At 37.1% G+C, this 17183-nt stretch overlaps 2 protein-coding genes across 2 annotated transcripts in view; both read right to left on the reverse strand.

Annotated features, from left to right (window-relative positions):
- zgc:158263 (ceramide kinase family protein) overlaps positions 1–17183 on the reverse strand; it is an 867176-nt gene that overhangs the window by 626577 nt on the left and 223416 nt on the right. The window lies entirely within an intron of this gene.
- LOC127618409 (rho-related GTP-binding protein Rho6-like) lies at positions 332–16946 on the reverse strand. The gene is made up of 5 exons (XM_052090843.1): positions 16735–16946; positions 16072–16159; positions 5102–5211; positions 4746–4880; positions 332–3149 (listed from the first exon to the last, which is right to left on the reverse strand). Exons 1-5 carry the CDS (start codon positions 16852–16854, stop codon positions 2904–2906), a joined length of 699 nt encoding a protein of 232 aa, XP_051946803.1. The 5' UTR covers positions 16855–16946; the 3' UTR covers positions 332–2903.

The following is a 17183-nucleotide window of genomic DNA, read 5'->3' on the forward strand; positions in this document are numbered from 1 at the left end:
TACGCACCACAGTGAATGTTTAATGGGATGTGTTCAATAAAGACATGAAAGGCTATAATTGTTTGTGTGTTGTTAGCTTAAGCACATTGTGTTTGTCTATCCTTATGACTTTAGTGAAGATGAAATCAAATTTTATGCTCAATTAATGCAGAAAACAAGCCAATTATAAAGGGTTCACATATTATAAAGGGTTCACATACTTTTCTTGCCACTGTATCTGTCGGGTAGTAGTGAAATTTACAAAGTGAGTGTTCAAGTATATTGTATAAAGTTAATCAGCAACACAATTTACAAGGCGCTCTTTCATATTGTTCTTGATTTGCTTTATTATGAACTATTATTAAGGATGTATGAGTGCTGTGACTAAAAAAACAATACTCATAATCATATGTGCCACACAAAGGCAATCTTTATTAATGAAAAGAGAAAGAAAAGGAAAGTTATTGTTTCAAAATGAATGCTCTGAAACAAAATCGGGAATATCACCTCAAATGATGATCCAAATAAATAGGACTAAGCACTTTACATCAAGCACATCTTGGTCAATCCACAACATGAACAAATATTTATATAAATTACATTCAAAGATTACAAAACAGGTTATGTAAAACTGAAGAACGACATGCTTGATGTGTAAATGGCAGCATAATGTCAATGTCCAGAAAGACTTATTTCATATACTGTACAACCCAGAGCTCAAAAATATCTTTGAATCTTCAGACAAGCCCATTTTAAACAGTTTTTAACTGGCAGCTACAAAGACTGACCAGTCATGTGATAAGCTTACACATGGTTCATACACCCAAGCTTTCCTTTTTATGCAGTTGCTTAGCAATGCAAAGAAATTTGGCATCTGATAACAGTGGCGGGCGGATCTTGTAAATAACCTAAACCACTTCCATTTCGCCACTAGTGACTTAACAAATTAAGAAAATATAGATTTCAAGTGTACAGAAATAAAGAAAAAAACAAACTAAATCCAAAAATGGAAAAATATGCAATTAAACAGGGCCAGCCTGTTCCATTTTATTCCCAAAGTCTGTTTCCATTTTAATTTTGACCTTGCACATACACATACACAAATAATAATCAAATCTCTTATCACAAGTCATCAGTTCCATATCTAAAAATGGTCCAGACTAAATCTAATTCCAGTCCAACTGCCCTTAATGCATTCACCTCCAATTAGCTCAAACCGAATACTACGATTCCTATGTGGTTGATTTGGAAAAACAATATTTGTGTTGTACACCAATGGTTGGTTTTCATCCCCAAAGAGGTCACTAATTACTCAATCTCTCAACAGATTCACAACATTTTGGATTGTTTTTACAGCAGCGATGCAAATCCACATACATATACGCATGTCCATAAAGCAGTAGCATGAATTAATTTACTGTAGGCCTTTTTATCTTTCTTTTTTTATTATTATTGCCACATGACATACTTTTAATATTAAGCACTCAAAACCATAATTATTGCTTTGTGGTGAACAGCAGACTTCAAGATTAGCACTTTCACAAAAAAACAAAAATATTTTTAAACAGCTTTAAGCTTTGTGCCTGCAGCTCAACTGGAGAGCATTGTGTAAGCTACAGTAAAGTCATGGGTTTGAATCCCAGGAAAAGCATGTTCAGAAAAAAATTCATCTTTAATCCATTTGGACAAATATAAATAAAATTCAGTCAAATTTTGAAACAAATATTTCTGCTGCGAAGGAGGTCAATGCATGAGCATGGATATTGTTGGATTTAAATGTATTTGCATGACTAACTGAATAAATGTTAGATGGTCTGAACCTACATCAAGTGATTTGATAAGGATTATTTAAATTAAAACCATTTCTGCTTACATTTTAAAATCTTTGATCTTGTTGATATCATGAAAACATCAACATGGTGCTACAACAACTCTCTCTGGAGTTCATTTTCAAGAACAAAAGAACATTAATCATGCTAAATTCGATCCAATCGATTCCTCACGGAACTCCCCCAGGGATCGGTTCACAGATTCTTGGTTGCCTACACAACAGAGCAGCAGGAATTGTAGATACAGATAATCACTTTAATGGGTCACACCCCTCCTATCTCTCACATAATTATTGCCTCTAAAAATAGAAGCTTGTACATATCAGAGTTTTCCAGCAGAGGGAATAAGGGATTGGAAAACTGACTTTGGTAACATCTTAAATGGTCCTTTTTACAATGAGTTTTGGCCCTCATCTTGTCGCTTCTGTTCTAATGTCTCTATTATTCCATCTTTACAAGACCATGTTGCTCCCAATTAAAAATCCCATCACTTCTAGCATGACAATGCCAAATGAGCATTAGTGCCTGATGCAGCATTCTCTACATGACCTGGGCCTTGTGCACAGCTCCACAATGGCCTATTGCCTGGAGCTATTCCCTCAGCTATATTCCTTTGTGCATACTGTAAGCATGTATTGGATGTTTAATTTTGAATCTCAGATACACCTGACATTAGAGATGTTCTACCTTTTTTTTTTATTGAATAGATCAAAAAGGCTTATGTTGTACAAAACATTATTGGAACTTTTAAAACATTTGTTTCTAATAGACTATAATTTAATCATTCCAAACTGCCACCATAACACTGGTGCAACAGCAGTTCTCTTGATAACAGCAAGGAGTGAATAGATGACAGCCAATGACTGAACCTTATTTGAAAACGCAAGATACAGTACTGAAAAAACAGATATGCACTGTTAAAGACCTCAGGACAAGGAGGACAGCAGGGTGTCCACTTGTTCTGAAAGGTGTTTCTTTGGGGGGTGAGGAAGGATTCCATACTTCAATGATGTGGCAATCGGAACCCACCCCCCTTCTCCAGACCAAAGCACAGGGAATGGTGTAGCTTTTTGGGGGGTACGTGGAGATCTCCACTCACATTACAGAGCAACTCTTAGATTTTTCCTTCTTGAAGGTGGAGGAGAGGAGCTCGGACTTGCTGGGCAGGTGAAGCAGGCGTTTAGATAGCCGCCGGTTTGGGCTTGGCTTGGCCAATGGCTGCAGCTTGTTGATGCAAGCCAGTGCAGCTGTGCGGAACACACTGTGGATGCTCTTCTCAGAAGTGAAGGCTGAACACTCCAAATAAGCCTCTGCGCCCAACTGTTTGGCCATGGCAGTACCCTGCGATGGGAAAAAAAAAAATTCAATATTGTGGCTCTGATTCTTCAGTGTTCTAGACAGAATCAAATCAACTATTCACAGAATAAAAAAAATCTTTTTTTTTTATTGCTTTTTACGTCACAAATACTGTTGATTGAGCTTAACTTGTATTGAACTCGGAACATTCCTTTAAAATTAGATCCATCAAAACATGCAATCAGGAATTCAATGCACTGATCCAATACTGCCATTTTAAGTCAGATTGGGTATTGATCAGACGAGCCCGATCTAAACTGTGTGTTAGTCACATTCATTACCGTCAAGCTCCAAAAATGGCATAAACTAACCATTAAAGCACTATTAATGTAGTCTATATAACCCGTACATTTTATTTAAAGTCTATTAAATGTACAATAGCTTTGTGAATCTCAAAAGGCTGCATTAAAAAAACTCCATCTCTTCTCTTCTAAAATCGAAATCCTCCAACATAATTTTTCAAATTGTTTTGAACTTTTTTGCAAAATAAGAATTTTATTAAAATGACAACAGAATGACAAAAGATGATGAAGAAGAATAGATTTTGGATTGCTGGACAGCAGCACATTACAAGAGCAAAAAGCTCATTCAAAGAGGATTTAAGGACTTTTAGTCTTGGCGCTCCATCTAGTGGACAAAATCGGTAGTATATCCTTGATTTACCATGCATAAATTAGACTTTGGATTCCTTGACCATGAAATCATGAAAAAATGTACTTGAGGAAAAACTTACAGATTGCATAGGGCTCTCCATTTGTTGGAAAGCTGATGTTGTTTTAACTGCACAGATATTACATTACAAGAGCAATAATTCAAAGTCAGAGGATTTTATGTAATTTCTCAGAAGCGGCTCCATCTAACAATCAAAATGGGTAGTACATCCTTCATCTGTCAGTTACTTGTTGAAATAAATAATATTTTAATTTGCTGTTGACAAGAGGAATGAGGATGTCCTCAGACTATCCTGGTGTGTATATTATAAAATTGTTGTCATGTTTGGACCTTGTGCACACAAAAGCATAGTAGTAGTTACAGTTCAAACCCAAATAATTCAACGGATTTGACATATCACAAATATGAAAAAACGAATTCTTTGTCAGGACAGTCCCAAGATGATACATACAAATTTTAGAGCCAATCGGACAAAAGGCCTAAGAGTTAGAAAAATATTTTTTTCAGAAAATTCTAAAATAGCAGAACATTTTTCGGGGCAGAAATAAAATATATGTCGAGATATACATTTTGTTCATCTTGACCACAAGGAATCAGAGGAATAAAAGATTCTGATTCTAGCCCTTACGGTTGCAAGGTAACGGTTCTTATTATAGTGCCATCTAGAATCAGATGGGGGTGTGTGTATGCACCCGAGTAGTGGGACTCTCTTGGATTTATGTTTTTTGTTGCCCATATGCTTTTAGGGAAGAGGAAGAAAAAAAAACACTGGTATCATTTTGTTGGATATTGTTTAGAACAGCCTTTGTGTGGGAGTGTGCCATGATGCCTAAATATGTTGTCTAGGCAGGCAGCTCTATTGGTTCTGGAACAGTTATTGTGTGAAATAGAGACAGTGAATGGCTGTACCTGCTCATGAGTGATGGGTGTTTGTTTCTGATTGGACAGCTCCATCAGTGTGCAGACATCCGTGCGAAGGTCTGTCTTGCAACCAATCAGAAGAATACGGGTGCTGGGGCAGAAATCAAGGATCTCAGTCCTCCACTGCAAACACACAGAAATGTGTTATATGAAGTTGAAGTCCTTGTAAATAAGAACTTGTGTTGTTCTGTAACTAGCTCCGTTACACAACTATGATTATCATAAGCCTGATTCTTGAGAACCAAGGACTTCTGGCAGCATACTCTGACAAATTGTCACAAAAATTTTGAAGTGTAAATATGCTAACAGACCATTTTTAATTGTATTGCCATTTGTTGTTGTACCTTCTTAAGTCCACTGTCAAATATATCTGGGCGACTGATGTCGAAACAGAGGAGCACTGCATCAGAGTCACTGTAGCAGAGGGGCCTCACGTTATCATAGTATGGAGATCCTGCAAAAAAAGAGAGATGGCAACTGAATACACAAATCAATGATTACAAAGGAAAGTCAATTTTCCTCCTTGGTTGCATGAAAAGTTCTACTGTACAGTAATACTACTAGTTTTAGTGTCTACGACATTTAACTGTAACTATGCTTTATATACCTGTTAATTGTTGATAGAGATAGAATATGAGCCAAGGTGGATAAGAGATGACTTGTCTGTGGTTAAAGACAACATGAACTGCATCAGCAATGCATTTAACTTTTGTAATACGATGCATTTACAATTGAAACAGAATATTTCATGAAAAATGTTGGACAGGACTTGGTTTTATCCATTGGAATTTGACTAGATTGCAAATATTGGACTGTATTAATGCATCTTAAGCAAAACATAAAGGAGATGTTGGGTAGAATGACAGTCTTAGTCACTATTGATTTTCATTTCACCTTTTTTCATACAATGAAGGTGAATAATGATTAAGGCTAACATTCTGCCTAACATCACTATTTGTGTTCCAAACATGACTTTTTCTTATGTGGAACAACATGAGCCTAAATTACCATTTTTATGTGGAACAACATGAGCCTAAATTACCATTTTTATTTTGGTTGAACTATCTCTTTAAGGAATTCCAGAAAAGCAGAGACAAAGAGGCAAAGCTCCCCTGGTCATCACTTAATTTCAAGTCAGCTCAACTCACATCCTGTTAAAGCCCTCTTCCTCTCACCGAACACCCTATTGGCATTTTAAAGGAGAAAGAAATGACAATTGAGCTCTAAATCCTCATTGATCTATCCATCTCACTCGCTCTATCCCTCCATTTATTTTGTCAGATTATGCAACTGGAGTGATGGGACAAGGGTAGGCACTTCCTCATGCTCTAGCTCAGAATCCTTAAGTAAGCCATCCACCCCCATGTGCCCCCACGCGTGCAATACCTCCAGTCACCCTGTTTCCACAGCAACAGCCTTTGAGTCAACCATCTGCAGAACACAGTCCTCCTGCCCTTCTATAAAAGGCGTCTCTCAACCACCTATCAATCATTTGATTATAGAGATGTGCCCACCAACTTGGTACGGAGGAATTGCTAGGGTAGAGGAGGAACTATAGTGGCGTAAACAGCATTATATAGCTATAAAATCTCCTTGTCTGGACGAATTCAACATCTGTCTGATGTTAACCTCACAAGCAAGGGTCTTTAAGTGAATACAGTCTAAAAAGTAGTCTTTGCATTCTTCAGGCAGTCATACAATGGTCAGCCATGTACTGAATTCTACAAGGTATCAACCAGATATTTAGCCCAAGACAGATCACTTGTATTAAAATATATGGGAGAAATTGGCAGATGTTAAAAGTTTATGATACCATTGTTTTCAGAATTTATTGCTGATTAGAAAGTTATTTGATTGTAATCTTGATCAACCATTTTGGAGATTTCTGATTTACTCTAAATAAATGGAGCTGTACTTGTCTGCTGCTTGTATCTATAAAAAAAAATAGCTGCTCGGGAATGTTTCAAGATGGCCGTCAAGTGGACAGACTTGCCTTGAAAGTAACTTTGTATGAACATTGACTGCTTTGATGTTGGGTATGGAAAGCCATTCTGCCTTATGTCAAGAAAGGGTAAGGTTTTCATCATATTTAGGCCTGGCAAAGAAGTTCTGCTGCCAGCACTAGACAGATTTCAAAGTCAAGGTGAACCCAAAAAAACAATACTCAACAGGGGACCATACCTCCAAAATCTAGGGCGAGTGTTAATCCACTGAGAATGGATTTGATCATGAAATTAATCTTGTACAATACGACCAGGAATGTGTGTTTAGAAAGTAAATAGAATACATTTTGGCTTTAAGGTGAAGCTCATTGTTTGTGTGGTTCCACAATGGTACAAGGGAAATTAGTGTTAACTGTCAGCGTCTACAGAGTTTAAAGTTAAATACTGTCATGGCGGAGCAACAGTTTGAAGAGATAATTGCAGAACAAGTAAATGAAAGTTAATATATTGATAGCAACATAACCTAATAATAACAGTTACTGCAATGTTGACAATGCACTGGCCTCATATCTACATTAGTTTACTTTTTGGAATTATGTTTCTTGCCTAAAGTGGAGGTTACTCCCATTAAGACGCATCCAAACGTGGGAGACCGAAAACGCAACCTCATGCGAAGAAATGTCATACTACTCTGCGTATTGAAAGTTCAAGTCTGGTGAACTCTGACCTGTGAATATACGAGATTGAATTGTCACATGCTGACCTCTTGTCTCAATTGTAATTTCATAGCTGCGTGTTTTAATGTTGCAGCAACAAGAGTAGGCAATATATTTTAACACTTTGAATACCATATGTTATTTGTGATGTATTATTTACTTACACCAGAAGCCCTCCCGCGTGACATCATATTGTAGTCCGAAATAAACAAAATAAATAGTGAGTAAGCCTAGCGTGACCCCCCTTAAGTGAATCAACCAAACCACAATGTGATGAGGAGGGTGGGGCCGGCCGTGACTACGCATGGCCGGCCCCCAATCGGTCTAATCAGCTGAGAAGAGGGATAAAGGCAGCCAGATGTGGCAGTTCTGGAGAGAGAGTCGTGCGCAGCTGCCATGTATGCATTTATGTTTGTGTCTTCGTTTCATTAAATATTACTTTGAATGTTCAGCTGGTTCCCGCCTCCTCCTTGTCTATCCTTTATATTGTTACACAGAAATATCTGCACTCTAAAGATCACTGCCTCTTTCTTCCAGGGAAGTCATAGACACACAGTTCTGGGAGTGAGGCTGCATTAAATTGTTACTGATCTTAATGCAGCAATTGATGGAGATGCAGTTACACCAGGGGATTGCGGAGCAATTTCAATTAAACTTGACAGAAGACACATCCTAGTAGCCTAGAAAACTGAAAGGTTAATGCCAAGGCCTCCACATGGTGAACCTACCAAAGAAAACTCAACCAAATCCACTCATAATGCCATCAAGAGTCTACATACTAGAGATAAAGATATTCTTAGTATAAATGCACTACATGTCCAAACATTTGTGGACACCCAAATACCTTATCCAGGTGTGCTTGTTGAACATTTAACATTTGAATTGAAATAATCACTGTATCCCATTGCATTAAAATGGAGTACATCCAAAAATTTAAATTAATTTACCATTTTCTCATGCTTGTTTTGTTCAAAATCTGTATAACGTTTTCCATAGAATACAAAAGGACATTTTATGCAGAATGTGAACCAACCGCTTTTAATCAATCTTTTTTTTCAATACAATGAAAGTCAAGGGTGACTGAGGCTTAGATTATGGCTAACATCTCCTTCTGTGAATGGAATAGAGGGTGAGTGGATGATGACAGAATTGAAATTTTTGGTTGAATTATGATCCACATACTTTTGGCCATGTAGTGTATGAAAATGATACAGATGCCTACACTGTGCCAGTGAGTGTTTTCTAGCATGAATCCTTCACCTCCTAATCACAGAACTGCACTATTGAACAAACCTGTGCATATAGTGAACAAACCGCTGCTCGGCTCCTAACCCTTGGCCCCACGCTCCTCAGCGGAACAAGATACCAATCTTATGCCATCTAAACAGATGGAGGGTTCATGAAGTGTGACAAAAAAGGACCAAAAAAAGAGCAGCGCAACACTGATACTACCACACTAAAAAATTTTTTGTAGAGATGCTACACCTGATGCAAACTAGCCGAAAAGTGAACCAACATGCATGTGACTGATACGAGATGGCCTTTTCCTTGGGTGCAGGAAGAGTCTGATGAAGAGAACAGATGGAGGTGGAGTGGGCTGCTTTGTGTGCCACACAGACAAGAGCCATGGCACATCATCGCACACTCTATCTGCTGACCCTTTTCAGCAGTTTCATGAGGACTATTAAACTATTAGTTTTAGTGGTGATTCCATTCTAGACTATAGAATGCTGTATTGTCCACAAATGTTTTGGAACAGAATAAAAGGAATGTGTAGTGTAACAAAAAAAAATAAATGAAAGGTAAAAAGCTATTTTTATTTGGTGGGTGATGCGTATGATTGGTGTTTTCACTTTAGCACACATGAAAGGCAAGATTTATGATCACTCATGACTAAGCCATAACTCGATAACTGGCCCAGTCAATAAAAAAGAATTGGTTTATGACATGTCTGCCTTTATATATATGCAAATTTGTCAAACAAATTTCAACACCATCTACACATGTTTATTACCATGCTTTGTTATATTGCATATAAATAACAATGATGAAATATTCATGTGTTCATTTAGTGAAATTAAGGCTGGGAAAACACGCCTTGATAATTTTCAAGAAGATTTTCACAGAATTTTCAGTTCCTTCTTCAAAGAACTTCACAACTGATAAATAAATTTTTAAGCAATTTCAGAGCAAATATATTGAATATTGTAAGAGCATAATATAAGAGAATGTAAGTACAAGAGATTTGTTTAGCTATATTGCCCAGCCCAAATTGACTTTTCAAATTAAGAAATACTGTACAGATTTAAAAAGTTAACCAAAAGTAAAACTTCCAACACTGGATTGGACACTTTGAACCTTTTATTTTTTTATCAGCACTCCTAGACTCGTATAGGTGGGCAGGGGGCTGAGAAAGGTCAGCATTCACAAAAGAGCAAAAGAAGAGTGAAAGCCCATTAGAGATGATGGGAAAAAACCTAGAGCATTCTCCATCCCCCAATTTCCCCACCATCCCTAAGATGCAGAGAGTCCTTCATAGAACCTGATGGGAGTTCAACAAAGAATTCTGCCCTCTCACTGTGGGACTGGCAATGACCCTCCAGGGAATAAGTTTAACAGGAGTCATCTCAGTGCTGTTCTGCAATTTCCTCATCGGTGCCTGTCATGAACTGCCAATGGACACTGGAGAGCCCATTAATCTACTGACTGTTTTAATGTGCTAATGGAGCACAGTTTTACACACTGCATTTTGTGGACTCATCTCCAACTGAAGCAGCAAAATTCATATTTGCAGAAATGTTCATCCATCAGCATAAAAGCAAATGCCACCTAATCCATTACTAATACATCAATGCAAATGAAATGTAGCCTTAATATTATGAATACATCTTCTAAGAGCCTGTAGCAGGTCCATTTGGCTGTGCTAATTAAGTGAGCCAATTGATTTTCACCTGTAAATCATTTCTGGGCCCCAAAGAAAGCATCTCAGAAACCTAATGAGGAGGTCAGCCCAATCAATGAGCTGAAGACTAATAAGGAGACTCATGTAGACATGAGCGGTGTCTTGCTTCGAAGGCTGTGTGTTAGGTAGGATGCGTCCTTTGAAGGCTGCAGTATACAGAGCGTCCTCTTTTAAACAAGTCTCGTTTAAACGAGACAGCCTTCGTAGGACAAACGGAAATGGAACGTAACATGATCGCTAACACAGCATGGCACTCTTTAACAAGAGCAAGCGATTTGAGTGAGAAGGGAACAAATACCCTTTGGAAGGGAATGTATGAGGTACATTTTAGGAGAGTTATAATGATGTTGAGAGAAAAGAAAATAGATCTTTACAGGTGTAGTTTTAGTCTAATACTTTATTTTAATTATATATTAATATAATTATACATATTATATACTCTGCACCCATCTACTGAGGTACTTCAACTTGGGAATTTACATTAGTTGCGTTTGAACATCATATTTACGGGCAAACTGGTGTTATTCGTTTTTAGACATAGACCTCATGCATCCTCCAAACTCCCGTGAAAGAAGGTTGCATTAAAAGTCTGCATTCTAATTGTCCTACTCACTTTTATGAAACGATGACAGCCTTGATGACGTATACAGCCGACAAATGAGCCCTCTGGAGGACACAACCTTCCAAACGAGGCACAACCATGGAGTTGAGTTGCACCATAGAGCAGGAATAATTAGCACACAATTCTACCACATAACTAGCAGTTATAAACTCACTAAGCACTTTATTAGGAACACTACACTAATATTGGGTAGGGCCTCCCTTTGCTCTCAAAACAGCCTCAATTCTTCATGGCATGGATTTCACAAGATGTTGGAAACATTCCTTTGAGATTCTGGTCCATGTTGACTTTATTGCATCACTAAATTTTGCTTTGTCAGCTGCACAATCATGTTGTGAATCTACCATATCCTTAATGTATTCTATTGGATTCAGATCCGGTGATTGGGAAGGCCACTGATGAACGGCAAACTCATTGTAATGTTCATGAAACAGTTTGAGAAAACGTTTTATTTGGGATATGGTGTATTATCATACTGGAAGTAGCCATTAGATGATTGGTCAATTGTGGCCATGAAGGGATACACATGGTTAGCAACAGGGTCAGAAATTTACTTTTTAGTCCACCAGCCAAGGTGGCTGATAGATGAATATATATACCAGCCAGTCTAAATACTTACTGGACAATTTTTTTAATATATTTTTTTGTTGGATTTTACAGACATAAGAGACAAATTAACAATACTATAAGCATGTTTAAAAGTGAACTGCTTTTTAAAATAATTGTATCATTCTATTTTCTATGAAATATTTAATTGCCTGATAGTCCATTTACAATTATATTTTCAGATTTAATCACTTATTACAACAAAAGAAAATTTGTATTTTAAACTACATGTACTCCGACGAACACCCAGTTAGTAACTCTCCACATAACACAGTAAAAGTTATTGGTTTATTTGGAGTTAGTCAATTAATTCAGTCAGCTCCAACTGATTCAGTCTTTTTGAAACACTAAAAAGAACCAGCTCAAAAGAGTAATTTCTTTAGAAATCAATTACACTTTCGCTTGTTATGTCTTGCGCTGTAGATTAGGGCTGGGCAATAGGACCATGTAATCAGACATCGACGATTTCTTACAAAGATCCCGATGCCGATTGAGAACACATGATAATCGACAATATCGGGAAAAGGCAAAACAATAGATCTGGGAAGTCACCAGATTAAACAGTTGCCAGGGTGTGAAACTAGCACCCGCTACCCACCAAATGCGACGAGGTTGAATCCAGTTCGCAAGTTCCTCATCAAAATGTATTTTATGCACTGTATTTTTGCTCATCTACCCGCAACAGGCGGGCAAACCTATCTCGGAGAGAAATGTGACAGTGTAAACTTTGAGTTTAGAAATGTCTTTTGTGTAGGTTTTTCATGTTTCATTAAATGAATAAAATAAAAAATAAATAAAAAGTCCCTCAGCAGGGGGGTTGACGATGTAATCGTATATCGTGATATTTTTTAAGGCAATTATCGCAAAATATTTTTTACATGTCACCCAGCCCTACTGTAGATTCAAAAGAACTGGCTCATGGTTTACACAGGTAGCACTTTGTCTAGTCTCGCACTGTAGAAACAATAGAAGTGTTGCTGCAGTGCTTTATGGTAGTACAGGAAATGCAGTCTATGTATTTTATTCCGGATTTCCGTCCAAATCGCAAGATGAATAAACACTCAAGAATCCTAAATAAAACTGAATGTCATGAAAATGATTTGGTTTGTTTTGTAATGCAATCATAACCAGAGGATTTGTATGTGTGGTGTTGGGTAATTAAAACTTCCACTGGAAAACTTCTTCCCTTCATCATGCATTGCGATTTACTGCTAATGGTACCCGTCCACTGGAGTGGAAGAAATCCGTTCAGCCCTGCTCATTACTCCAAACAACTGCCGCTTTGGGGCGAGTTTGTAATATGCAAAGCGTGTATATCTTCTACAATTAGCTTTCAGTTTAGAGCAATAATATAATGTTATATATGTGCTATAACAGTTGGGAAAATGCCAACATAATTTTTTCAAATGCCCAAGTATACAAACAGTGTTGATTTATTTAACTTTTGCTAAAATTCACCTTTGCTCACCAAGAGCCATGCGACACACAGCGTTGAGACTATCAATGAGCAACGGGACAGCTAATAAAAGATTACAAAAATGGTGAACTTTCTGACTGTAGGGCTACAGAACCCCATTGAGGACAAACCTGGAACATTATACAATTATTTTACATGCTTACACAAAAGGGATAGAAACCAAAAAGCACCCGCCAGAGTGGCCTGTGATGCTGCAAAATTTCCAAAGACCACCACCACTATCTTGGAATGTTGACACATGGCAGATTGAGTCCATGGATTCATACTGTTGGCGCCAAATTCTGACCCTACCATCTAGGTTTCTCAGCAGAAATCGAGATTCATCAGACCAGGCTAAGGTTTGCAAGTCTTCAACTGTACAGTTTTAGTGAGCCTGTGCCCACTGTAGCCTCAATTTTCTGGCTGACAAAAGTGGGACTCGAAGGTTTGTCTTTCTGTCAGCTTCAAACAGTATGGCCATTCTCCATTGACCTCTCATCAACAAGGCATTTTTGGGCACTGTATGTTTTGTGTTTTTGGCACCATTTGGAGTAAACTCTAGAGACTTTTGTGTGTGAAAATCCCAGGATATCAGCAATTACAGAAATACTCAAACCAGCCCGTCTGGCACCAACAATCATGGCATGGTCGAAATCACGGAGATCACATTTTTCCACATTTTGATGGTTAATGTGAACATTGAAGATCCTGACCCATATCTGCATGAGTGTATGCATTGCACTGCTGCCACATGAATGGTTGATTTGATAAATCGCATGAATAGGTATACAGGTTGTCCTAATAAATTGCTCAATAAGTGTATATTTGGAGCACAATATATTAGGAATAATTTTGCTGGCGATAAAAAAAATCAAGCTCTATTATGAAATAAATATTGAGAATATTGTAGTGCTTTTAATTTCGCCATTACGTTTTTCTTAAGACTTTGCAACTTACGAGTAAATTACAATATTAAGACAAAGATGTTTTAATTGCATCTCCGATTTCAACTTTAAACACTAAAGTTGCAAGTTACATACATTTACATGAATCACTAGTCTGTTTAAATTTTTCACAGAAATGTCTGTTTGCATTTTTTGTACAAACTCCAATGTTTTAGTAAATATATGTAGGTAGGCCTAAATGTTGCAGTTTATTACTTTTATAGGCACATGTAAAAAAACAAAACATTTTCAATAACATTTTTGCATCCTGTATTGTTAATCTAGCTAATTGACAACAATCAAAATTGTTGTTTGTTTAAATAATTGTTATCTGAAAATAATTTCAGAATACATAAAAATCAAGATATACCTCAAATGACTGAAAAGAGTATTTATTTAGCTATTTCACCCAGCCACAGTCACTCAGCCTATTTATACTACCTCCTCCATTCTGTCACTGAAAATCTCTTTATGCAAGCTGCAATTCCACATTAAAACCATAACCAAACAAAAGCACATGATTATGTATGCTACTTTGGCTTGGTGTCAACAAATATGTTGAAATGAGTAACAAGTAAGGTGCAAATATAATTTTAATTCTAAAAGGCCCAGACACGTTTAAGAGCTGAATATCTGGTTTGCCCTTTTATACTCTACAAACCCTCGCTCATCCCCTTAAACCGTATTCTGCCTCTCGGCTGGCTTTTTTCAAAGCTGGCTAATCAGATCAAAAAAGCACGAGTAAAGGGTTGAGATTTCTTACCGGGACATATTTCATTCAGCATTTTTATATATATATATATATATATATATATATATATATATATATATATATATATATATATATGCATAAAATCAGAATCCCACTTTATCTCTCTCCCTCACCGTCTGTCAATTTTGATCACACAACAGACAAACACATCATCTTATCAGCTATACTTCACAGTCAGTGGCAGACAAATGTTTGGAGGGCTAATTATGATGCTGCTGTTGGCATGCATTTAACATGCATCCAGAGCAGGGATGAGATTTACTAAATCTGTCATTTACTACGGATTCAGATATGAGCAGTGTGGAGAAGACAAACACAGCACGTTGTAATCAGGTCAATAGGCTACAATGGGAAGCCGTGGGGAGATGTGAACTGCCTCAGTGCCTATGTACTCTCTCATTAGGGACTCCTGACTGCATATGAGAGCTGATGGAAAGATAGGAACACTCATACGGTGCTCCTATAGATTAACATAAAAGGTTTAGACACTAATACAGCTTAGGCATCACGTTTTCCTCTCAAAATGACCCACTAAACATTTTTCTGTTAGAGACATTGATATTTAAATCGCATGCACATCAGTTCGGTGGCAAATTTATTATTTTTATAGGGTGTTGCCATTGCAAATTGGACATCTGTGGCAATTATTCTAATTTACGTTTTCGTGCCGTAGCTCAGCATTTGCATAGATGATAATATTAGTATTTATATTCAAGTATTCAAATCAGTTCACTGTTCAGTGGTTTGTAAGTCAAAATGACTGTATTGGCCCAGTAATTCAAAAACTAGACAGACTGCTGCTTTGACCAGAATGTAAAACAGCTATAAGTGTATCATTTGTAACAACTGTAAGGAGAGTGACAGACCACTGACTCTACAGTTTCAAGATATAAAGAAAATGTTTGCACTACAAAAGCATCAATGAATATACATCTAATGTATCTTTTTTCACAAACAACACATAGATGCGAAAGTAACACAATGACTGAAAGCCATGTCTAAATCACGTGTAACTGTAATATAAAAATGGATGGGGAAGGGACTGAACCAGTGCCCATATTGTCATTCTGCCCTCACCACACTAGCTCACTTCAGAGGTCATAAGAATATGCCAGTCCCCTAATAATGAACTACATCAAACCTTTTGTATTTCTGACGTAGTTTTCCGACTACACCACATTATCTTACGAAAGACATCACTCACTATCCAACTTGCATAACATGGCTAAATGTTATTGTCCTAAATTTTATGGAGCCATTTCAGTGTTATTTAATAATCAGTTTTAGTCTTACCTGATGTATCCCATAAACTCAGTTCTACACGCTGTTCATCAAGCTCTAGACAGGCTGTGTAGTTCTCAAACACTGTGGGCACGTATGTCTGAAAGAGATGCAACATATCAAACTGATCAACAAGTATGTGGTGAAGCAAAGATATAACAAAGAAACTGGGGTAAAACCTTATATTGGATTGTCCTTTTTACACACATTCCATGTATATACAATTAATTGCAAATTCAATAATAATAATGATTATAATAATGTTCAAACGTGTTCATTGTTACATGAACTCTGTAATGTAAAGTTTGTCATGTAAACAGGACTTAACATATTAATAAAACATTTCTCAATACGATCTAATGTTTATTGCATAACATTATTAGAACATAATAATGGATAAAAAAAAAAAATTCTAATAGTCGGTTATTAACCTGTTACAAAGTAAAATCAGTTCTACCATAAACTACAATGATAATTCATTTCATATAAAGAACATCATGAAGAAACTGTCGTTGAAATTCTCAACATGCCTAATTCATAAGAGCAAGAATTCAAAGCTATGTCCGTTTTTCTCTGCAAACCCTTTAATGTCAGGGAACAACCACTATCATTACAAAATAGCTTCAGCTGAGAGATACATTTCTTTAAAAGCATAAGATAAAACGTTTTACCCACCTCTGGATAACAATCCTTCGCCAAGACCTGTAACATCGCAGTTTTCCCGCATTGAACATCCCCAACAAGCACCAGTTTACATCTGACCACCAGTGGCTGTGCATTTCTCCTCTCTTTCATTATTTTGAGATGTTTATTAACCAAATAAAACTCAAACAAAAACCGAAAACAGACTAAACACAAAGAAGAGGACTTAAAAGCGCACAATCGTATCTGCGTAGTGCGAACTGCCCGCACCGCACCCGTGGGTTTATATATGCTGCGCCACAGCCAATCAGCTTGCGCGATGCTGAAGACGTCACATATTTTTCCCTCTTTCCTGCAACGCATTTTTTCTTGACGACTCAACTTTAGTGGGAAACTTTTGTCTTTTCTTGGTTGAATGGAAATCGGAAAATCCGGAATTGTGGTTTTCCCGGAATATATAGGCTATATATATATATAGCCTA

Source organism: Xyrauchen texanus, chromosome 25, assembly GCF_025860055.1.
Source record: "Xyrauchen texanus isolate HMW12.3.18 chromosome 25, RBS_HiC_50CHRs, whole genome shotgun sequence".
NCBI classification, from domain to species: domain Eukaryota; kingdom Metazoa; phylum Chordata; class Actinopteri; order Cypriniformes; family Catostomidae; genus Xyrauchen; species Xyrauchen texanus.

What these genes read in the sequence shown, in the direction of transcription:
- LOC127618409 (XM_052090843.1), bottom strand. Translation starts at nt 16,854, where the DNA reads ATGAAAGAGAGGAGAAATGCACAGCCACTGGTGGTCAGATGTAAACTG. An exon ending in GAGTTTATGGGATACATCAG is followed by an intron (nt 5,212 to 16,071) that starts GTAAGACTAAAA and finishes CTTTTTTTGCAG; the next exon opens with GATCTCCATACTATGATAAC. An exon ending in CACCCATCACTCATGAGCAG is followed by an intron (nt 3,150 to 4,745) that starts GTACAGCCATTC and finishes TTCCCATCGCAG; the next exon opens with GGTACTGCCATGGCCAAACA.